The sequence below is a fragment of the Scleropages formosus genome, chromosome 7 (genome assembly GCF_900964775.1).
Source record: "Scleropages formosus chromosome 7, fSclFor1.1, whole genome shotgun sequence".
In the NCBI taxonomy this organism is placed as follows: Eukaryota; Metazoa; Chordata; class Actinopteri; order Osteoglossiformes; family Osteoglossidae; genus Scleropages; species Scleropages formosus.
The window spans coordinates 6,645,988-6,670,713 of NC_041812.1; the positions used below are offsets into that span (position 1 = coordinate 6,645,988).

The 24,726-nt window shown below is 45.6% G+C and overlaps 1 protein-coding gene and 1 long non-coding RNA gene across 6 annotated transcripts in view; both read left to right on the forward strand.

Annotated features, from left to right (window-relative positions):
* amph (amphiphysin) overlaps positions 1-21,090 on the forward strand; it is a 68,919-nt gene extending 47,829 nt beyond the window's left edge. Inside the window, exons 12-25 of one of the 5 annotated variants that reach the window (XM_018757916.2) lie at positions 824-922; positions 1,091-1,114; positions 3,054-3,077; positions 5,372-5,404; positions 6,600-6,641; positions 7,312-7,548; positions 10,272-10,331; positions 14,377-14,427; positions 15,407-15,460; positions 15,654-15,695; positions 17,996-18,061; positions 18,652-18,816; positions 19,357-19,458; positions 19,839-21,090. In XM_018757916.2, coding sequence (XP_018613432.2) covers positions 824-922; positions 1,091-1,114; positions 3,054-3,077; positions 5,372-5,404; positions 6,600-6,641; positions 7,312-7,548; positions 10,272-10,331; positions 14,377-14,427; positions 15,407-15,460; positions 15,654-15,695; positions 17,996-18,061; positions 18,652-18,816; positions 19,357-19,458; positions 19,839-19,943 — 1,104 coding nt within the window. In that variant the 3' untranslated portion in view covers positions 19,944-21,090. The remainder of the gene's footprint in view (positions 1-823; positions 923-1,090; positions 1,115-3,053; positions 3,078-5,371; positions 5,405-6,599; positions 6,642-7,311; positions 7,549-10,271; positions 10,332-14,376; positions 14,428-15,406; positions 15,461-15,653; positions 15,696-17,995; positions 18,062-18,651; positions 18,817-19,356; positions 19,459-19,838) is intronic. The other 4 variants (XM_029253701.1, XM_029253700.1, XM_029253702.1 and 1 more) reach the window with 4 other exon arrangements.
* A 1,688-nt stretch (positions 21,091-22,778) lies between these two features.
* On the forward strand, positions 22,779-23,424 carry LOC114910985 (uncharacterized). Its single transcript, XR_003797833.1, has 3 exons — positions 22,779-23,047; positions 23,147-23,267; positions 23,355-23,424. It is a non-coding gene; the product is annotated as an uncharacterized LOC114910985 (long non-coding RNA).
* Positions 23,425-24,726: the final 1,302 nt, after the last annotated feature.

Genomic DNA, 24,726 nt, shown 5'->3' on the forward strand with positions numbered 1-24,726 from the left:
TCTCGGGTTCACCGGAGCGAGAGCAGCGAGGTGCCGTCTGCGGGGGGTGGGGAGACAAACGGCCCGTGTCCTCCTACATCTTCTGTCACACGGCTCAACTTGGTGCACCTGGGTGGTGATTTACTGTCATCTAAACAAAATTATTTTTTTAAAGATTGTCATTGTCTTGCAGTTACGACATTTACATTTTTCAGGTGCTTTTCTCCAAAGCGACAAATAAGTCAGTGAACAAAAGTGCACCATCAACAGATGAAGAGCATTAAATACAAACACGGGACTATCGAAGGACAGCTTGTTTGTCTGATGTCTCTGTTTTGCTGCTTCAAATTATTCATGTAGCAACTGCCGTATAAAGTGACATTCAAAATATTACATACATAAATAAAAAAAAAACACATGGTGATTACAGTGGGGGGGGGGGGGGGGGGTTGGATCGGGTCCTGCTCTCCCGGTGGGTCTAGGGTTCGGGTCCCGCTTGGGGTGCCTTGCGATGGACTGGCGTCCCGTCCTGGGTGTGTCCCCTCCCCCTCCCCCTCCAGCCTTTCTCCCTGTGTTGCTGGGTTAGGATCCGGCTCCCTGCAACCCCATATGGGACAAGGGGTTCAGACAATGTGTGTGTGTGTGTGTGTGTGTGTGTGATTACAGTGTTGGAATAATATGCAAAGCCTCTGGGAGATCAGGAGAGGAATGGGTGTTAAAGAGATGTGTTTTGAAACCCTTCTTAAATACTGGGAAGGATTCAGCAGTTCTGAGGGACAGAGGGAGTTCATTCCACTACATTAGAGCCAAGACTGAAAGAGAATACCTCCTCGTTCCCCCGCAGAAAGAGTCTGTCGCGGAGTCTCTCCTGGACTTGGACTTCGACCCATTCAAACCTGATGCCACCACCCCCATCGGACAGACGCAGTCGCCCATCTCTCAGGTGAGCTTGTTCGCTTATGGCAGCTTCCTTACAGTTTTACCACATGCCTCGCCTTTACCTTTTACTGTATTCAAATAATGTGCCAGCGTTTACAACCCAATATGTAGAACCTTGATTTAGACTTACAACAAATAAATGACTAAACCTATAATTGTTGCCCCCCCACAGACTCTGCCTTGGGACCTCTGGACGGTAAGGCGTCATTTAGAATTACTGAATTTTTCTGCCTTGCCTTGTGTTCATAAACTTAAAAAGGAACAAGTAGATAGACATACACACATTGACTGAAACCGCCTGTTCCAAGGGGGGTCGCAGTGAGCCGGAGCCTAACCCAACAACACAGGGCACAGACACATCCAGGGCCAAACCCGCTGCGCCACCGCGCTGCCGCACCCTCCTTGAACAACTAGACATGATTGTATAGATCGCCCATCCTTATGTTATTTATAATGTATTTTTATCCCAACTTTAAATGAATGGTATTAACAGACAGTGCCACTTGAATTTCAGAAATATTTTTAATCTGATTACGTCACTTATGTTGTCATACAAAAAAAAAAAATTCATACAGTTTACCGCTATGTATCTTACACAGTGTGATACATTCATTCCGAAGAAAAGTTTTTTCTTGTTCCTGACGCAGTCCAATTTACTTCCCAGTATCCAAAACCGTATCTGTGTTTAATTTGTATACACACCTATTTATACCCACTATAAATGGGGCTACAAAGTAAAAGTATTTTTTAGAAAAAAGTAAATTTCAGGTTTTCTCCATTTTTTTTGACAATTTTGGGTTTTCTCTTTTTTATCAGTTCTAGTACTATATGAATAGAGCCTGAAAGAGGAAAAAACACCAATATTATTTTTGTTTCACTTCTTTTTGTGTGGAAGACAGTGAAATGTGCCATGATATGTTTGAAAAGCTTTAACTGTCCGTCACAGTTAATAAGTGTTTGTGACACCTTAAATTGCAATAACCGCAACTAAGCAGTCCCTCCTATAGCTGTTGATTACAGTCCCATATCACCGTGAAGGAATAAACATATTTCTATACTTATTTTTGCCTAAATAGACACACACACACACACACACAGAGTCTGAAACCCCTTATCCCAAGCGGTGTCGCGGGGAGCCGGAGCCTAACCCGGCAATACAGGGCGCAGGGCAGTAGGGGGAGGGGACACACCCAGGACAGGACGCTAGTCCATCACAAGGTACGCCAAGCAGGACTTGAACCCCAGACCCACCAAAGAGCGGGACTCGGCCAAATCCGCCACACCACGGCGCCCCCCTGCACCTAAATATGCATTGTGTATATATATTTAAATACATATTTTATTCACGACGGGAGCGCGGTGGTGCAGTGGGTTGGACCAGGTCCTGCTCTTCAGTGGGTCTGGGGTTCGAGTCCCGCTTGGGGTGCCTTGCGACGGACTGGCGTCCCGTCCTGGGTATGTCCCCTCTCCCTCCGGCCTTACGCCCTGTGTTGCCTGGTGGGCTCTGGCTCCCCGCGACCCCGTATGGGACAAGTGGTTCCGAAAGTGTGTGTGTGTATTTTATTCACATAAATATATACCTGTATTTGTGTGTATATATATTTCATACAGGTGTATATACCTCATTGCACATTTTAATTAACCATTTCCGTTCCTCCCTTGCTTAGAAAACTACACAGGTGGTCACCAGGAGTCAGATTTGACGGGCTGGCAGTGCCCCCCCCCCCCCCCCCTCCACACACACACACACACACACACACACACACACACACACTTTAATTGTATATCTATATATACCTTCTTTTATTCCTCCTGGGATTTTTCTGTGAGAAAACAAAACCATGAAAGTTGTTTTGCTGGAATCAGTTTGCAGTAATTTGCACACCTCCTAAGAGTCATCCGTGTGGTGTGTGTCCTGAATAGGAAATAAAGCACGTACCTTGAGCGGGACTTTAGAGCACTTGACTTTGTCTTGGTCATATAAGATGGGTGCCAAGGTCTGGGATCTAGAGAACAGGCCTTGATGTCATGCAACCCGTGTGTGTGTGTGTGTGTGTGTGTGTGTGTGTGTGTGTTCAGCAACTACCACATTTTCCATTTTGCACTGACTGGTTGTGTTTGTCTACACTTTTTAGACGACCGCTGCTCCTGCACAGCCTGTAAGTACCGCTTTCATGTGTTTAGCGACCGTTTCATGAGAGCCAGGGCTAGAGGGAGGTAGTTGTGGGACAGTTACCCGGCACAGTGGGCTGCTGGGGTTGGAGGGGTGGTGAAGTGGAACAATAACCGAGATAGCGAAGGAGGGTTATATTGTCAGCTTCCTAAGTATAACCGAGCGTTCGGGGTGCTGAGATTAGTCTCATTAATTCTCCATCCCGTGGCGCTCAGTATGTGCAGAGTGATGCTCTTATTACCATGTGCTGTTCACTGGCTGTGATTTACCTGTCCCCATCCGCTGGCTCTGTCGTTCTCCTTCTTCCTGTTGCCTCTACTGTTTCATTTCAGTTGCCTGCATTCCTTTTCGTGCTTTTTTTCCCCCCTCATTTTAAAAGGCTTTCTGTTCTTTCTTTACTTTTTATGTTTTATCTTCTGGCCCAAAGCCTGAGTCTCTCTCACTGGGTGACGTGGTTGGGGAGGAGGGCACTGACAGTCACAATGCTGAGCGTGTTACCCACCTGCCCCCGGACCAGGGCGGCAGCGGCGCCGGCTTCGCCGCCGACTGGGCGGCTGACTTCGGCTCCCCGGCCGCGGCCCCCGATGGCAGCGGCGGCTCGGACCTGGCCCCGCCTCCTTCGGCCGACCAGGAAGAGCAGGAGCTCGAAGGGGATGTCGCCCAGTTCACCGAGGACCCCTATGCAGGGCAGGGGGAGGCACAGGGCTGGCCCCCCGCGGACGCCTGGGGGAACGAGGTGGCGCCGGCACAGGCAGAGGAGGTCGGAGCCGAGGTTAGGAGCTGGGAACTCGCCCAGAGTCCTGATCCCAACCCAGACTGTGATCCCTGTAATGTGAGCGGTGGTGAGGCGGAGCCAGGGGAGGGCTGGAGGGTGGGGCGGAAAGACAGCGTGCAGCCCAGCATCATATTCACCAACGAGTTTGGCCAGGAGATCCAGGACACCACAGAGGGCAGCGAGCAGGGGCTCTTCCTGCAGCAGGATTCACAGGACGACACCGCCGGCGGCTGGGGGTTGTCTAACCCGCATGACTTGGACGGCTCAGGGTCCGAGTACGAGACAGCGGAGGAGTGGGGGGACGGACAGGGGCACAACGGAGAGTGGACAAGCGCAGAGGAAGGTCCCACAGCAGCAGAGAGGCCAGGGCTCACTACAGAGGGAGGGATAGAGAGTCAGGGCACAGATAGCAGTGCAGCGCAGGGCAGTTTTGCAGACTGGGGCTCGACAGACAACATTGACCCTTTCCAGGATCATGTAGGTGGCACGAGCTTCCCGAGTGAACCAGAGGGGGCGCCATGGGCAGAGGGCGGCGAGACGGTCGCAGTGCACACCGCTGCTTTCGACACATTCGGTCCATCGCAGGGCGACCCTTTCAGACAGCAGGGCGGCGACAGCGGGGAGGTGCTGGATTTTGTGACCGATCCATTTGCGGAGCCCCCGGTTGCGGGCGACGCCACATGGACTTCTGACCCTTTCGCCGGCGACCAGAACCACATGTGGCCCGAGAACTGGGAGCCTATGGCAGGCGGAGATACGTGGGGCTTCCCCGGCGCCCCTGAGGGGCACGCTAACGGCTTCGCACAATGGTCAGCCTTCCCGGATCCCGCGGCCGATAAAGACGCAACCGGCGGTGGCAGCCCGTGGCACGAGGTCAGCGGCAGCAGTGGATTCTTCTCCTCCGACGGCCAGGGCGACTTTGCCAGCAGCTGGGGCGATAGCGACCAAAGAGACGACCCCTTTGCCACAACATCCACCAGCCCCACCAAAGACTCCCCCACCACTCCGGGATCCCAGTTTGAGGGGCAGAGCCCGAGGAACGGCGGCGGCAGTGGCGGTGGCGGCGGCGGCGGCGGCGAGACGTCGAGTCACAAAGAAACCGAGAACAACAACTCAGACCTGTCCGAAGACGAGGTCGCGAACCGGAGATACGGAAAGTTGTACCAGGATGTAGATACGGAGAAGGACGAGGTATCGGACTCCCTGCTTCGCACTCGACGCAGCGTAGAGTAGTGCAGGAGGAGCAGCCCCGCACCACCACCTCCTTCCCCTTGGATTACAGCCGCCCCCCCCCACCCTCGGCCCTACCTACCGCACCCCGAAGCTTTGCCGTCCCCAAACCCCAGACCTCCCCATCCCTTTTGTTTTGCTTCATTTGCTGTTTGTTTGCTGTTTCTTATTTTACCAGCATTTCGTTTCACTGCATTGTGTCGCGAGCACAGCGTGTTCTGGTGCGCCCGAGTCGGGAGGTTCCCTGTTAACTCTTTCTCTCTGATCTGACATAGGTGTCCAACAATGCTTTTAATGGATTCTCTCAGGTAATCAGACTTTCCAGAACTTTCCTCCGCTTCTAGCAGTAGCGCCGACCGCAAAAGCCGCCATTACGTTTTTGCAGTAGTTGCTAATAAATTTTATTGAAAGGCCACGTAGCAGAAATCTCAGAGTCGATCCCTGTGTTGAAAAAATTAAAGATCAATTCACAGACTCATTAGAATAAAAAATGCCCGACACACAGGCGGTACCAGGCAACGTGTTTTATTTCTGCTCCACACAAAGGTCTTATAACATGAGCAGTGTGATCCCTTACTAACTCCTCTCCAACATTATTTTCCCATGACTGTCATTTAATTTCTAACTAACCACGCCATTTATAAGACCATCACAGGTAAATATTTTCAAGCGTCCAGGGTCAAAATGTACCGTTCTGCAGATATTAACAGAACTATATATAGTCGGGCCAGTGGTACGGATGCTGATTGTTGATGCTGGAAAAAAATGAAAAATAAGCGAGAGAAACTCTTAAAGGGACACGTGTTTATGTCGGTGCTGTATGCAATAATTCGGAACCGGGCATGGGTCAGGATGAATCGCATAAACACCGGTCCACACGACTGACTACAGGTTATTTTTAATTGCATTTGAAATGGATTTTGAAGTCGGTGCTGTTTAGACTGAGCAGTAATAGGCCCTCATTTTCAGCACTATGTCTCAGGGGCATTGGATGCCATCTCGATATTTCTGTCACGATAATAGGTGCAGCAAACGTCTAAACAGAAAACAATTACAAACACATGTATATATTGCCACTATGCACCCTGTTACTCCCTCTGACATGTTTTTCGGTTGGCTTTGTTAATTTACCAATTCGTTATGCATGATAGAGACAAACGCTTTTCAGCTGAGAAGCTTCATTTGACCTGTTTTTTTAAACAATTTATTTATTATGATACTATATTTTGCTTCCAGCCGAAATAGCGTCGTGTTCCCTTTAAAGTAACGGAACTTGTTTTATTTTATTCATATGAACTACAGATTTTCTCCAGTTTAGGGGTGCTGATTGGGGAACGGGTCAGAGGTCGTGATGTCGCCTAAATTATTTGGCTTATTCTGTAAAAGACTCGTTGCGTCTGTGTTGATTTTGAAATGGATGGGGAACACGGTGTTTGTTTTGTGGGCGATTTCCACCTGTGTGGATTCTTACCCTCTGTTAACTCTCCCCCCTCCTCCATAAAGCTGGACTCAGGACCCCCCTTTACTGCCGATTTTGATAAGATGGTGAGTGACCCATTTCATCACGATCCACACTCCACCCCCTTTTCCCGGGTCTCTACGGGCTTCGTGTGTGAAAGGATATTTTTCACCATAATTTCAATACAATTTCTGGTGTACTTTTTTATTTCTGTTTTTTTTTTTTTCAGTTTAATTGTATTTTATTTGTTTGCTGCTTTTATTTATGTACTGCTGTGTGTCAGACTGTACTCGTTAGCTATATTTTTGTTCAGTTTTCATTTTGCTGTTTTTTTTTTCTGTATATTATGTACCACATTTGATGGTAATCCCAGGGGTCTGTGCTCTTTATATGTGCTTCAGTATCTGTGTTTGTGTACAGTATATTCCCACTTGAGAAAGTGTTTATGATTTTGCTATCGGGAGTGCGTTTGCCTAATTTCTGTGTAGTTTCTGTCTGTAGGCTGACGAAACGACGGGCTGCGGATGCGCGTTTAATAGATGCGAAGCTGTAAATTATGTTTCCGCTGGCTCTCGCGTCTAGACTAGGGCCTAAAATTGCCCCCCGGCGGGGTACATATAATGGAGGCAGGCTAGAGTGACTCGCCCCGTTTGGGGGGGTCGGGAAAGCCTACTGCCTAGCCCCCCCATGGCCGAGGGGAGGGGAAAGGGAGTGGCATGCTAACACTCTCTCCCCCCTCCCCATTACGTGACAAAGGCAGAAGCAGAGGTAGAGGCAGCAGCCGCCGCCCCAGAGTCGGAGGCGGCCCCCGAGTCGCAGGTCGAAGCGACTCCTGCGCCAGAGGCTGAGGTCACCCGCTCTTCTGAGGTTGCGGAGGGCACCGAGGTCACAGAGGTGGCAGAGGTCACCGAGGTCACCGAGGTCTCCGAGGTCACGGAGACAGCAGAGACTGAAACAGGCGCCGAAGCCAGTCCTCCCGCTGAGAAGGCTGCGGTGAGTGTTCAACGCGGCGCCTTCATTCGCGCCCTCCCCATCAACGCCGTCGTCAGCATCTGCAACGCCGCTGCCTCCACCGTCACCAGCTTACCTGCAACCATCATCATCATCATCATCATCATCATCATCAATGTCATCACCGCCCGCATCGTCACTGATATGTCCAGCACGGCTACTGCTGTCTTTCTGTTGCGCCTCCGTTCTTGTCCTCAGCGCCTGTGTTTGCTTTCCGGCAGCTGCGACTCGTGCGCCGCTCTGCCTCCGTCGCGAATGTTTCACACGCACCTCATTGTCTCCACAATCACTTTTTTTTTTGGCGGGTATTTTCCTACGTCGCCATGGCAACCAGTGTCTTGTATGTGTGCACGCATGCATGTGTGAACCATGTGCCATCCCATTACCCACAGCACGGACAAATCTCCCTGCACAGAAGCACAAAAGACAGCGAGGTCCCCGCCGTACTCAGAAATACCATAAAATTCCTGTATTTGTACATTGTTAACAATAAGAGTGTTTCACTCTGTGTTCAGAAAGCAAAGGAAGGAAGAACTAACATCATGTGTTACATGGTCTGCAACAGAGATGTAGCATTTCAGATCCAGTATGTATAACATCAAGGGTCCATGTAGAAACTACATGTATTAAATGATTATCATTTAGGGTCAACATGTGTTTTTTGGTGCATTTACTACAATCACACCTCTCCTTACATTTTCATGAGTTAGTGAAAGTCTTACCATATGTAAGACTGCTCTCACATCAGGGGCTGTTATGGAGAACACACACACACACACACACACACACACACACACACACACACACGAGACTCACTCACTCTTCGGCACAGACAAGACTGAAGGAAAAGTGTAGCGATCGATGTTCTGACTCGGTCCAGCCAGGGTGACACTGACAATGCTGTGTCACAGGTAGACGGGGGGTGATTGCGTGACAGCCGACCTCCACGTGCCGTTCAGCTCACATGTCATTCTGAGTGACCTGTTGCCTCCCATTTCTGGCATGACCCTGGTACTTTACTGCCAGTTTACCTGCCCCCAGGAGTAAATCGGTGACATGTCTGTTCAGGACAAGCTAGATCTACATGACGGAACCAAAGCACCCAGTAGCATACCTATGACGTCTACACGAGAGAGACATGACTGGGCCTTGGGTGCTATTTGTAATGTGTCTGGGGTCAGTCATAACCTACACGCACACACACACACTGTCTGAAACCGCTTGTCCCAGGCAGGGTCACAGCAAACCAGAGCTTAACCTGGCAACACAGAGCATAAGGCTGGAGGGGGAGTGGACACACACAGGATGGGACGCCAGTCCATCGCAAGGCACCCCAAGCGGGACTTGAACCCCAGACCCACCGGAGATCAGACACAGGCCAAACCTGCTGCACAGCCACACCCCGCACTCATAACCCAACATATTTAATTTGATTTAAAAGGAGTGGAATCATAAAAACATTTGGTGTGAAACAGCACATGCAGCGAGTTCTCCGAGACACACGAAGGCCCAGTTTCACTGTAGCCATGGTACTACTAACGGTAAATTAGCACCACAAACCAGAAGCGAGCTCCGTTTTACCTCTGTAACCGAACGCTGGGATACTGGATCAAGAGCAGTGGTGGAAACAGTCACACACAGGCCTGTTCACCATGTGGCCCACAATGCACCAGTGTTCCTGCCGCCTATTCCTTTGCTCGGGAGCGCTGCAGCACTCGTGTTCGAACCATCGGCAGTTTTCCACATTATAGTGTTCGAACTGCCGAATGTGGACAGTACTGCAGTGACCGTGTGGTACGAATGTACCGGTCCTTGTCCAGAATGCGCTGTTGTGTGTTTAACAGTGCATGTTTTCGAAGATAGTTGTGCCAAAGGTTGTGGGTTTGAATCCTGCCTCCAGATGTAATACCCTTGAGCAAAGTACTCACCCTCAATTGCTCTAGGAAAATTACCCAGCTGTATGAAAGGGTAAATCACTGTAGATACCTTAACAGTGTAAGGTACTTTGTAGAAAAGCGTTGGCCAAATGAATAAATGTTTGCTTGCTTTGTGAGCACAGTGTGAAACATTCAAACTATAGATGTCTGAGCTGCAGTAGGTGTCGGGCTCCTTCAGGCTGCCTCTCCTAGTCCTCGGCTTTGTTGCCCACGTACCATCGGTCGGAAGATGGTGAGATGCAAGGGATCTGTTGTCGAACCTTAGCCGATAATCTGAGAGATAGAAACACAATCATGCGTGTCCTCATCTGAACCCTAAGGCTGATCTGAATTGTAAACAAATTTAAAAGTCTTCCTGTCCATCGAAGGACATCCGGTGTCTGTTCCAGGTTCTAGTAAATTCCTACAGTACAGTACCAATGCAAAATAACCCACCTGGTGGTAAGTAGAGCTGCTGCCTTCAAATCAGAAGGTTGCAGGTTCAAATCCCACCTACTCCTCTTGTACCCTTGAGAGAGGTACCTACCCTGAATAGTTCTAGTAAAATTACCCAGTTGTAGAAATGGGTAAATCACTGTAAGGTGCTTTATGGAAAAGCTCAGAAAAGATGTGGGTGATGGAGAAAAGTGTCTGTACACCCACATGGTCACAAACCCTGCACTGTAGAGGGCGCTGTTGCCATATTCTATAGACAACGGCTCAGCCCTTTGCCCCATGGCATCACTCCGGCACCATGCTAACGCTTCCCTGTCATTGCTCCCTGTGAAGGAGGCTCCCGAGGCACAGCCGTCGGAGCTGCCCGTGAGTCCAGAGTCAGAGTCTGCTGAGGTACGTATGAGACCCCTGCCGGGCCCCTCTTCCATGCGCACCCGGTCTGGCTGGTGGTTAGGGGCCATGTGGAGCCTATCCCACCCCCCGCTGTCACTGTGGCTGTTCCAGCCCATCAACAGGATCACCAAACCAGTGCCACGGGGATGAGGTGTGCATGGGATTCATCTCCTGCTGTCATCTCCTGTCCAGTGTTCCGACACATTATCACATTGGCTTCACCATTTGTAAGGGATGGTCATTTGGAATTATGTACAGTGCTGCTTGAAAGTATGGTAACCCCTTGTGTCCCTTAGTTTCACCACGAAATGGGTGTTTAATAAGAATTACTGTTTCTCTCGTTAAACTAAGTAGGTAAGTCGAATCGGCGGTGTAAATCATAGTCATTTTATATTTACTTTAAGATTTAACATTTACATTTTATAAGTTTAATATTTTATTCGGTAATAATGACCATCCCTATAGGTTTCACATACATTCAGCAGCACTGTATGTGTTCGTTATGAGGAAAGTTTCACAACATATATTAAATGCTTGTAAATTTCACTACAAGATTCACTTACATCATATTTGGCATTCGCTTTCATGTTGGTTGTCCATTGTGTCTTGTGGGTAATGGTTCCGCTGGCTTATGTGTCATATGTTACTGTGCTGCACTCATGCATGCAGGCCATGATGTGTTACAAATGTACCTCGGTTACCCTGTGCTCACCATGTCCTCTCATACCGAGATTAAATTTTACCTGGATGTGGACTAACTCCCCTACTGGGAGACAGAATTGTCTTCCTAGAGGAACTGAAAGTGTACCTATTTAAGCTGTTTATCCATAACTGAGTTTTAATAACATGGAACTAGAAGTAAATCTATTTTTCATTAAAACTCTGGACTGGCCTCTTTTAGTGTATCTGCGTGGTATTTTACAGTATCTGCCTGGTATTCCTGCAAGGATCTGCTGGAGACTTGATGAAGGCTTAGAGATTGCCGCAGGCGTTTTATACTGCTGCCCCCCCTCACTTTGAGTCACCGCTGCTAGATGGACAGGATTTATTGACATAAATTACATCACCGCACTCTGCGATTTGGTTTATGAGTCACCGGTGCAGCCAGTTGTCCGCCAGTTACCTTCCAGTTGGCATCTCTTGCTGTCTGGTGAACATCCCACGTTACAGAGGTTTCCACCAATGATTGCTACGCAGAAGGAAACAGGCCAGTCCACGCGGTTAACGCTCTGCTGGGTGTATTTCTCTGTGATGACTCATTAAGCGTACAACAAAGCTGCCCACTTTTGTTTATGTTTTGGATGCCTTCCATTAATATATTTGTAAGATATTTGTAATTTTTATCATAAGCTGCTCTCATGAAGCATACAATGTATGTGTTTACTTCATTTCTACATTTTTCTTACTAGAAGAGGTTTAAATTTCAGCTCCCAATGCCAGAGCGCCTCTTAGTGTTTCACAGTATCTTACAAATATTTCTTTTAATACCAGTTTTATTTTTGTTTTTTTTTTCACTTTGATTTACCTGAATGCAAAGCACACAGTGTTTCAGGGTTATTACGATTCCTTGTTGAAACGGGTGAATCACAGTGAACATATATTTTTAAAAAAGAATGCTTTGAGCTGGAATTTCAAAGCATCCTGAGTACTGCAAAATATATGTTGTTCTGTTTTTTTTCTGCGTTCAAATTGTGTTACTTTATTGTTTTTCGTAATGGATGTTTTAAAAAGTTTGTGTGTTTATTTATCTAAGTATATATTTAATGTAAATTCATAAAACTTAACATTGTTCATTGTAATGTTTTTGTATTGGGGCCTCGTGCAAAACGGCAACATTGTTGTTTTACCTTGTTTTTGCTGGTTTGTGTAACCGTATTAATCATTGAGGGCAAATGCTGGTGGGGAGTCAGTGTCACACCAGTCAGTTTCCCCAGGGAGGGCAGAGAACAGCAGTAACTGTCCAAGCGAAGCATCTCATATATAAACATATATGTTTTCCTTTTTTATTTTTTTTAATGAAATACTATCTTCTCACTTTGCAACCACGCTGCCATTTTTCCCCCTTGGTGTTTGCATGTTTGAGGTGTTCTGCAGCTCGATGAACAGATCTTTATCTAAAATCAAGTCACCCATGTCATGAGCTCCTCTTCACCTCAGTGGTGGACCCAGCTGGATTGGGTTATGGCTCATGTGCAGATAAATCACAAAGCAGAGGGGAAACCTGCCTCTTAATACAACTGAGGCCTTCTTGGCAGTGCTGCCAAATCCAAGTGCTTGTTGTCAGAGTGATCCCTCTAACCCCACATATAGCATACATTGAGCTGACACTTTCCTCCAAACTGACTTACTCTGTTAAGATCTTTACAATTATTTACCCATTTATACAGCTGGGTAATTTTACTGGAGCAATTCAGGGTAAGTACCTTTCTCAAGGGTGCTACAGCCAGAGGCAGGGCTCAAACCTACAACCTTTAGAGCCAAAGGCAGCAGCTCTAACTACTAAGCTACCAGCTAGAGTAGAGTAGAGTAGAGTAGAGTAGAGTAGAGTAGAGTAGAGTAGAGTAGAGTAGAGTAGAGTAGAGTAGAGTAGAGTAGAGTAGAGTAGAGTAGAGTAGAGTAGAGTAGAGTAGAGTAGAGTAGAGTAGAGTAGAGTAGAGTAGAGTAGAGTCAAAACCATCTAAAATGGTTAATGCAAATCTATGTTTATAATAGGGGGGTGCGGTGGCGCAGTGGGTTGGACCGCAGTCCTGCTCTCCGGTGGGTCTGGGGTTCGAGTCCCGCTTGGGGTGCCTTGCGGCGGACTGGCGTCCCGTCTTGGGTGTGTCCCCTTCCCCCTCCGGCCTTACGCCCTGTGTTGCCGGGTAGGCTCCGGTTCCCCGTGACCCCGTAAGGGACAAGCGGTTCTGAAAATGTGTGTGTGTGTGTGTGTGTGTGTGTGTGTGTGTGTGTGTGTGTGTGTGTGTGTGTGTGTGTGTGTGTGTGTGTGTGTGTGTTTATAATATTCATAATAGCATGTAACCAGTGAGGACAATGCTACATCAGTTAGCATTGTGTGGCAGGTAGCTTGGTGGTTAAAGCTTCTGCCTTCGACCCACAGGTTGCAGATTTGAATTCCACTTCCAGCTGTTAGTACCTTAATCCTAAATTGCTCCCAGCTGTATAAATGGGTGAATGATTGTAAGTAGCTAAACATTGCAAGTCAGTCTGGAGAAAAGCGTCAGGTAAAGATGGATAAACCAAACAATTACAGCACCTGAAACACTGAGTGCATCTGTAACAATCACGAAATAAAAATTGTGAGTGTAGTTCTACCTCCGTAATGGTGTTAGTATCTAAAATGATTAACAACGAGCTTCGTCTGTTATGAGCATTTAAAATGGTTAGCGCCGCGCTACTTATACAATGGTGATGGGATCCCTAATACAGCAAACTGAGTATTACTATGAAGCATCTCAGAGGGGCAGTTCAGATACAAGAGCGTTCAGTTCACAGCATTTAACACGTTTCATATGTCACTGCTGCATGTTTAGAGCATCGCAGCATCTGACATGGTTATCGCAGAACTACTGTATGTCTATAATATCTATATCTATGGCATCTGCCCATATTACAGCCATAGCACCTCTTGCACAGGGCTATTAATAGAAAGTAACGGTTATTACACTAGAAGGAGTTTCATCCATCGAATGGAAAAACATACATTTTATTTAGTGTCTAAAATGGTATTATGTATGCCTGAACGGTGAAAATGCCTGGAGATGAGTTCTGACACTCTTAGATAAAGATCTTGCTGCAGTTTTGTTTGTCTTAACATCCAAATACATGGTTGTGTAAGCAGAACAGCTTTTCTGCTCTTAGGGAGAAAAAAAAGTGCTATTTTGATGTTAAGAAGTATTTGTTATGTGGAAAAATGGCGGGAAACGCTTGTTTCCGGACCCATCCACTAAGAACCACCCATCGAGCTGTCTGGTTCAAACCGGTTCAGCTCATTGCCTGTCGTGGCCCACTGCTGCTAAAATAACTGCTGTGATTTCTCCACGCGTAGATACCCCCACCTGGCGATGGCGAGAACGAGCCCTCCAATGAGGCGGCACCGGTAATTATGACACGTTGTCACGGGCCAATGGGAGCCCAAGAAATGTGAGGGGGAGGAGTCACGTGTGCTTGGCTTCGGCACTAGGCGGCTCATAGCGGATGTAGAGTGTCGATGATTTTTCTCATCTGGACAGAGAGGGAGAGACAGTGGAAGCCGTCAAAGTTATGCAAATGTTATTTTTTTATTAATTTCCTGAAGGATTGTCTGCAGGAGTAGCAGATTTCTACTCTCGCATCACTTAAAAAAGAGGGTTAAATTTATACATTTAACATTTTTTTCTTTTTTTTTTTGGTTTTATGAAGTAATGGATTAAAATATTTTTCAAGCAAAATAGTTAACTTTTAAACTAAAGGATTTTCTCATTTATTTTAATTTTGTGGTATATTCTGGGGGAAAAAAAACACTTATAAAAGGACATGACAGGATGTTTTTTTATGAATTAATTAAACGACAGAACAGAAGTGGGTCACAGTAATGTATTGGTAGAAAGAGTGTTCCAAAAATTATTGATACGTAGTACAATATACAAGCAAAAGGTTACAGTAATTAGCTGAAGCGGTCATGTCACACTAAGTTCTGAAAGAGTGAGCAAATATTCAGAAATTCATCTGAACGAGCCTGCTATTCAAATATTCATCTTTCTGTTGGATGAACCTTAGACAAAAATGTTTTCAAGTCATTTTGTTAACATTTTTGAGCCAGAAGGATCTTTTTATTTCTTATTTTTAATTAGGCTCCATATTATGAAAATAAATCCCTCGTAAAAAGATGTCACATAATCTCCTTATTTCAGATTTTGGAAAATGCGTTGAACTTTGAAACGGTTTCTCGGATCGGCTCTGACAGCACAGAGCCTGCGTTTCCGAGTTTTACTGTTACTTTTACCGTGGGCCGCGTCTCTGTGTCAAGCTCCGATAATGAGTTGGTTGAGAGGCGGCCCTTCCTCTGGCTATAAATGTGAATGACCTCTCCCATGTAGGACGCAGCCCCGACCTCGGAGGCCGACAAGGGCTCCCCTCCTGCTGAGGCTCCGGTAACTATCATTGATCGCCCCTGTGCTCACCTTCCCCGACCACCCAACCTCCAACCCTTCCCCAAACTGGGGTTCGACCCATACCCAGCCAGTCAGTGCAATCCACTTCCCAATCCTGATGGAACCTTTTACCTCTTCCCAGTCTTTTTTTTAACCATCGCTGGTAATGCACTTTACCTGTGTTTGCACATAGGCCTCAGCTGTGCCGCTGGAGCCCCCGAACGAGCAGACCCCGGTAACTACCCGCACTTTACCGTATGAGTACCCAGCGAGTACTGTGGGTGATTGAAGGGCATTAGTGCACAGCACGGTAGAGCAGAGTACAAAAGGACCTTGATGTGCTCAGAAGGACGCTGCTCACATTACTGCACACGGCGCTACAGCAGGGATAACAGGCCTAAATTATTCAAAGATATTTTCATAGCTTTTATTCGGGAAACCTGACTGCGGCACCAACAGCTTTGAACGGGTTTATGCTTTTAATGTCGTGACTTTGTGCCGGATGTGTCGGCGTCCCGCTAGCGAAGGTCATTAGCTCCTCCTGAACTTTTCTGTTTGCTGAGGAGTGTGAGGTTTGCGGTGTCATTTTCTACTAATGCAGGGGATCACGTGGGACGCCCGGTGTCTTCTGGGAATAACCCGAAAGCGACGTTGCCGTGCATGATTGTTGACCGTTTCATGGTTCGAACCTTGTGATGTATATCCCTCTCGTGTCATTTCACCACCTTCATCAATCAGAGCTGTACAGAAAATGTTTCTGTCCATCTGTTATGCCGTTATAATGTGTTGGTACACTATGTACTGTAAGTCACTTGAAATATTTCATACGGTTTTCACTGTCGATTTTGGAAAGCACTGATTGCGCAAATTTGCGGAAATAATCTGGGGTCCTGGGCCGAGTGTTTTTCTAAAGGGTCGGCCCTCACCGAGATGCTCTGAGACGGACACACAGCCGCTAAATCACAGCTTATGCAGAAAATGTGCAGAATATTTAATTTCTCAATGTACACACTTGCTAATGGAAATTTCTAATTAGCGATAAGGTAAAATAAGATTTACTCTGGTCAGTTTTCCAGTGTACCTGAGTGAGACAGGGTGCTTTCACAGAGCATCTGGATGGTTTATACAGCATAATCTGTGTTTTATTAAGGTTTATTAAGTCACAGAAAATAAATGTATCCGATGCAAATCTATTAACTGCATTATGGGGATGCAGATGGAAGCAAAAAAGACATTGTGGTGTTGCGTTATTTATTTTATATTTTATTTCTATGGTTGTTTTTGCACATTTCTGTATTTTTGTTGAACTGAGTGGAGCTGTCAGTGCGGTTTGGTGAACCTCATGCCTGGATCGAAGACAAGGTCAGCAGCAGTGGTTCTAGTGTTGCCACGGTGCTGTGGGAACATCACTGCCATTGACCTTTCTCAGATTATACCTCCAGTCGTCCCCTGTCGACTCCTGCCTCATAATTAACCGGCATCCCTAAAGCCCCCTTATAAAGTCTGGAAGATGCTATAATGTAAATAAGCGGTGACTATCAGAGCACAGAACAAAGTTCCACTGACCATTGATGACCATTTTTTGTGGAAACCCTCAATGCAACCTTGTCCAGGCCTGGTGACCCTAAACACTGGTACATACAGTGTGAATGACCACTGATTTCAGTACCTTCTGTTTATTCATATAGTTTTAATGAAATAATTGCCAACACATAATGATTTTTAAAGTTTTTAACTGGGCAAAATGAAAAAGAAATTTACATGAAATTGAGACATTATTGCACAGTCAAATATTTTCTCAGTGGCTACCATGATTTTTCGTTTTGTGATTAATTTTAATTTAGGTTCAGCGCTGTCTATAATATCGCTTTCAGATAACAGTGCTGCTGAAAAAAGGGCGCGCGCAGGTATTGAACATGAACGGACCCGATAATTATTATATTAAGCATAAACATATATGTGTATAATTAAGCATATATATTATTGTATGAGCATTTATTAAGCATATCTACTGTCATTCTTGTTTAATTATTCTTTCAATACAGTAATCCTTCGCATAGCGCAAGTGAAGTAATCCACTTATAACACTAGTATTTCTTTTTTAAGACCGTCATACGACCCCCAGGAACGCCCACATCATTTTGGGTCTCGACAGTCGGTTTGGGTCATTTTTGCGGTTTTCTGGTCCTTCGAGGCCACAGAATGAGACAGGACCGTGTTCGAGGTTTGATTTGGTCATCCAGGCCAGGACTAGTGTTCACACTATACTTCAGCTCTTAGCCAAGAAGCTCATTGCTTTTCTTTTTACCGCATCTTTATAAGGGGCAGAACTCGCTGGACATGGGCTGCATGGTGCTAAAGTGGCTTGTCTTTCAGACAGTGTTAAAGTCCCTTTTACCATCACCGATGCCCCACTAACTGCCCCCACCTGGCCCCTCCCAGTGGGCCCAGGGCATGTCTTCCCATACACCCCTTACATCGTGCCTGAGTGCGGTGCCGCAACAAGGGCCCTCATGTGTGCAAACACTCTTTTAGAGCGCTGAGCCCGCGCTTGAGGACACCAACAGTACCGAAGGTGCTGAAGACTCAGAGGCCAAGGAGGTAGATATTCCACACGGCTCCGTTCCATTCGCACCTGAGTCGCTCTGCTCAGAAGGGCAAATAGAAAGAGTCTCATTTTTTTTTTTATTTTATAACAATTTATTATTGAATATTATGTGTTTTTCAACCTCTGAGACTGATACAGATGTAATATTGTTCATTTTTAATTGTGCTGTTTTCCAAGGTTTGGTTTGTTTTCTGTTCTCCGTTGACGGGAGCTACATTTGAATAAACAATGTCAAACTGCGCTGTGAACATAGTATGGGTTGCATCACGTTTATTCAGTTATTGTTATTTGACTGCATGATCTTGTTGGTTAATGGTTACCCTAAAATGCATTTTGTCACAGTATGAACTGCAGTGTGTGTTTAGTGCTGGGTAATAAATAAGAGAGAATCTGTGTTGTTTATGTTGCAATGTTTCGATGTTTGTTTTCCAAGCCTTGCATTTATGAATCAAGATGTTTATTGGTTATAGGAATATTGTTGTATCACACATAAGGGCAGTAGAGGGAGCTGCTTTGTTCTTGCTTTAGTGTGTGCGTGCGCGCACGCACGTCGTGACGCTTTCTCCTTCAATGGCCTTCAAAGGAGAAGATGCCAATCCCCTCGGTCGTCATCGAACCCGCCTCCAGCAACGAGGGCGACGACGACCGCGACGGTGACATAACCTCGCCCAGCGGAGTCAGCGACAATGGAGTGACGCCCGAGAGCCAGACCACTGCTCCCGGCCTTCCTCCTGGATTCCTCTACAAGGTGGGCCTTCCCTTCTTCTCTTAGAAGAGCGAAGCATTATGGGACAGCGGGAGTTGCAAGAGTCTATGATATCACAAGGTTTTGCAGTATCATATGTTCTGTGGGGTAAACTAGGAATTAGATGTTGGTCGCAACCTGTTAAGATCTTCTGGGGGTTTCAAGGTGGTGTCGTGCTTAGGGCCTCCACCTTGCATTTGAAGGTCATGGGTTTGAATCCCTCCTCCCACCTTTGTACCCTTTATCAAGGTTACTAACCCTGAACTGATACAGTAAAACTTGCCCATCTGTGTAAAAGGGTGGACTTTTGTAAGTAGCCTTGGAGTAAAGTGTCAGCAGAAGGTATAAATGAAGGCTGTGTTTCATGGGGAGGGACGTGACAGAGAAAGAAAACGAATGTGAACGTTCCTAAATAAATCATGTTTCCCGATTGTTTCATTCTCCGACTGGCCCTCAGAATACCCCACTCTTAAAGCGCCCCACTTTGAAAGTGCCCCCCACAGAGAATACCCCTTCACTTCTTGACTTGCTCCTCTCCCATAGGTGGAGGTTCTGCACGATTTCGAGGCGGCCAACTCTGACGAGTTGGACCTGAAGAGAGGCGATCTCGTCCTGGTTGTCCCCACAGAACTGGCCGAAGACCAGGTAAGAGGACCCATAACCTTCTGAGATCCAGCACACATACTAATAATAATAATAATAATAATAATAATAATAATAATAATAAATCAATGTAAATTCTGGATGAATTTCTGCAATTTATAGAAACTTGCCCTGTCCCCACCCAGAAAAATTGGGTATAATTTAAAAGCACAGAATGCCCTCTGTAAAGTACTTTAGGACTCTGCATTGTACAGGTTGGGAGAAATAAATGTCCTCTAGAGTGGACAAATATGAATACCTTGGAATCAAGAGGATATATTTTAGCTCCAGGATCTAAGGATCAAAGGATCACGATGCAATCGGCTCTTAATAAGAAGCCACATATTCAAAGGAAGTTCGTCTTCCTGACCTGTGTATTTCAGGACGCCGGTTGGCTCACAGGACTCAAGGAAGCTGACTGGTTGCAGCAAGGCAGCAGCGCCCAGAAGGGACTCTTTCCGGAAAACTTCACTCAGCGCTTAGAGTAGCCTGTGGGGTCGAGGAGGAGCAGCAGCAGCCGCGACCCAGGTGACCTCTCCACGAAACCAAGCATGGAAACCGCAGCCCGCCTCACCTTTGGAGACGTCTATATCAGATCACGGCGGACCTTGATTTTTTTTGGAGGAGGAGAACAACGAGTGGTTGAAGAATCAGACCCTGCGCGGAAATACCCGAGGAAAAGTGCTACGATAAAACAGCGGAGCGCAAAGAACCGGCTCTCCAACCTTCCTCTGGATCCGAGAGCCAAAAGCGTTCGTCTCTATACCTGTAAACGGCAGCAAAAAAAAAAGATGTGTGCTTTGTCCGAGCGATGGTGACCTCCATATGTAACCCCTGTCTGTGAAATGAAAAACAACAAGAGAAATTAATTATATGGAAAAAAAAACTTATCTTCTTTGCACAAAGTGTATTGTATCAATTTTGTTTGATCAGCAACCGGTAGTTGTAGCGTATTCAACGTGGTACAGACTTTTAAAATGTTTTTATTTTAGACATAAATGTTAAATTTGATCATTGTTAGTGTTCACGGTAGTTTCATTGCTCAACGTGTGAGGCTAAGGTAATACTCGGCATATTCGGTGTTTCACTTTGTTCATGGACAAGATTTGTTGGTCTTTTACATTGCTCTTTTTTTGCCAAACGAAGTTTTAAAAGAAAAAGAACCTAAATTCTGGCGTATTATTAATGAGATATAATGTATGGGATGTTAAGGAGACCCTTTTCCAATCTCTCCTCCCCAGTGTACCCCTTACCCAGTATCCACCGGTGCATATATCCTACAGTCAAAGTTACGCTGCGGAACCGTATAAAGGTGTTAAATGGTGAATGGCGTTTTACCTTACAATATACTGTACTTTAATTTTGCATTTGTGTGTCTGTGTGTATCTGTGTGTGTGTGTGTGTGTGTGTGTGTGTGTGTGTGAGTCAGATCTCTGGGAGGGTGAAAAACCAGGTATGCAATACATGTTCCTGAGCAGAACACACATCCTAAGTTCACACTGAAATCACCACCATTCCAGTCCCTATATATACTCCCCCCCCAGCCCCCAGCCACCAATAAAGTAGAACATTTTATTATGTATACATCCATGTTTATTTATCTAAAGATGAATAAAGAGTAGATGGTATTACTGACCACCAAGAGGTTCAAGCGAATTTGATCATGTTTTCTGTTTTTTTTCTGTAGCTTCCTTTTCTCAGGCCTGTTGTTTGAGTGCCATCCTGTGGTCGCCATGGTTACAACACAGACCACCCTGTACATGGGGTATTTAGAGCACCGGGGACATGTTTCATTCCTGCACTGCACTTTTCTGAAAACAGATTAAGACCAGGACCTGTCCTGCCTTCTACCGTTTTTCTTCCACCCCCCCCCCCCCCACCTCCACATGCCAGTCCTTACATTGCAGGTCTCAGGTGAGAGTCACCATGTACTGATGGCATGTAAACCTGTGTTCAGCCAGAAAGAAGGAGAAAAGGACACTGTTTCTCTGGCCACTTCGGCTCCTGTCAAAAATGACAATAACACACACGAGTCCAAATCGGCCATTTCACTCCCTGTAAAGACCTCCCCCCCAATAGATTCCATACATACGGGCAATTTGTGATGTTCACCTCAGTCTATAATTGATTTTTTCCCAGTATAATCTCCCGTTTGCCTTTATATATAGCCTTATATGCTAGAGTGATGATGATTATTATCATAATTTCACACCAGGTTGAGGACGGCTGGTAGCGTAGCGGTTGGCACTTCTGCCTTTAAACCCAAAGATCTATCCATCGTCAACAACCGCTTGTCCTGAGTGGGGTCGCGGCGAGCCGGAGCCTTACACGGCAACACAGAGCGAAAGGTGAAAGGGGAAGGCAACATACCCAGGATGGAGCGCCAGTCCGTGTAGGTTCAAATCCCTCTTCCAGCTGAAGCACCCTGGAGCAAGGTACTTGCCCTGAATTGTTTCAATGAAACTACTGCATTGGTGTAAATGGGTGAATAATTGTCAGCAGCTTAAGATGATAAATTGAAATTTGTGTTTAGTGGAGCACTAACCCATTTTCAACCCTGGAAAAGAGGTACCGTCTCTTTAATAATGTGAATAGGCACAGTGTGAGTGTTATACCCCCCACAAACACCCCCCACAGGGGATGAATAGACAAAGAAAAGACTACCGTTAGAGCAAACCACTCAATTTTGTGACCACAATTCTGTAGGTATCAGAGTTTTTACCCCTCTTCCCCAATATTGAAGGGGTGTCACAATTTGAACTGACCCCAACCCTCATTTGGGTCTTGATGCATGTTTTTCTGTTTTAACCTGATATTTTCCCTCAAACTTTTAATTTCAAGTGGAATTTACATCAGGAATTCACTGAGGTATTTTATAAACAGACATTTTATCCCAATTTTTAAAAATGTGTGGATTTTACTGACTTTAAAAAAGAAAGTGTCTTTAAAACCCAGAAACTGTTGGCTCCTAACTGCGACAGCACTATTTCGATAAATAAATCAAATGGCATATTTAGATGTGCTCCAATCCATGCTGAAACATTAATGCTCATTTTAAAATTTAATTCATAAAACTCCTCATATTTTAATTACCGCAAGCTTTTTTAAAACAAACTTCTGGTGTTTCCAAACATCACGTGGAACTGATGTCCATGGGTTATACCTCTGATTTTACTATTCAAATGCACAGTGAAAATGTGCACCCGAACTCTCAGAGAGCTAACTGAGAGATAGGATGCAGAATTTCATTGGTGAGAATTCCAGATTTCCAGTAATGCCTGTAAATATATAGTTACACAATGAATCAGATCCCTCTCCCTGTTACTGCTGCAGAACCTTTAATCAAGGCATGTACCATAAGCAAATATTCTTATCCAGCTGAATAGAGTAAATACTGCACATCAGGCTATAAGATACCGTGAGTGGCTCCTCCACCTTACAGTCCAACCCCCACCCCGGAGACACCACCCTCAGAACACAACTGAATAAATGCTGTGTTGGTGCTGGTAAAGGGTCTCGTTGGAGGTCGATGGCTGGATGAGAACCAAAATGTCACTCTTGGAAACAGTGTGCTGGTGGTCTCTCATGTTCGGTAGGATTTCAGAATTCATTCTGAATGTTCCTGTCTGTGTCCATCACTCCGTCGCCAAACATTTGCATGTGGCTGTAATTTGCTTTTCTTCCCTTTCAGGGTGTGCGCTGTCCCAGATCACACATCCCAAGGAGCTGTTACTGTACAAACCGGGAAGGAGCGCAAGGGTCATCTGTGAAGCGGATGCATCCGTGCCCTTGAACAGCAACCCTCTCCACTGGTACCAGCAGAAAGAGACGATCGAGCGTATTTTATATTTCACACCTGGACAGAGCAAGCCAGTAAGGGACGACAACTTTCCACCCAGGTTTCAAGCGTCCAAAAGGGACCAAAGAAGTACTCTGACCATCAGCAACGCAGTGCCTGACGACAGCGGGTATTATTACTGCGCCTACTGGCAGTCCCACTGTGAGGAAACAAAGCAGAAAGCAAGACAAAAACACAAGTTGTTTTGCACTGGAACACAAACCACAAAGTTGGTTCAGTGTTTCGCTCACATGGCACCGCAATTGGCACAGCTTCTTTCCTCAGCAAAGCCCCATATTTCTATTATTATTATTAACATTATTATTATTATTATAGTGACACAAACACAATACTGGTATGTTTTTGCGGGGCCTCCATTCAAATATTGGTATAACTGACAAAAACAACTGATCGGATTCAATGTCCAAAGCTTCAAATAAAAAAAACTGAAATCACAGCACTCTATGTTCTAATAAGTCCATCAGAAAATCTTCTGTTCACCTATACCTTTCCAGAAATGGTCCTTCAGTGTCTTGCAGCGCTAAGGTAGGTATCAACAACCTTAGTTTTATCTTCCATTTGAATAAAACCTAGTCTGTTGCATGACTGACTGGTGCCAGGTCAGGCTTCTAGTGGAATAACGTTTGGCTATAGTTCAGGGAAGCAGGGAGAACAGCAGTAAATTTAAAAACGAAAAAACTTATAGCCTGAAGACTGATATTTGAAGCCCCAGGAGGGAACTGGCAACAGCAGACAAACACATCACTTGAGTCACTGGGCAGAAAAATCTAATAATAAACCCTGTGCTGCACATTTATTGCAAGAATAACACACAAGGAGCACATATATTCAACATTCTCATGTTGCCATATTCTTATCAGTCATCTTTACTTCGTCAACCAATTAAGCAAATGTTTAATTCTTAATTCCCCTAGCAACTGTGCAGTTTTCTGCCAAGTAAAACAATAAAACAGAACAAATGAAACTAATTAAATTGGAGAAAAGAAAAAAAACACTAAAAAAAAACAAAATATGGACGTGATATATAGTGTTAGAGTTTTGTTTTTTAAATCCAGAGCTTACCTTTAGAGGAAAAGGATTTTATTCAACTGGATTTTAATCTGTCGTCAGTCTATGTTGAACATGCTTTATAATCCAAAAAAGGCTTTTAAAACATGTAACTTTCTCCTAATAAACACAGCACACAGTTCCAGGAGACATAAATTTCGTACCTTGAAGGACCGCCTCTGGACAGAAATTGCAAACGCGAAAAATATTTCCATGTAGAGAATAAAGGCTTTTCAAAAACTGCACAGTCAAGGCCATCGTAGAAACTAAAGTGAAACCTTCTCTGACCAGGTGAATTCGGTACATTGGAGAGGCGAGCTGTGATTGGAGAACACAGTCAGTGTCGTCGGTACCGTGGTAAAAAG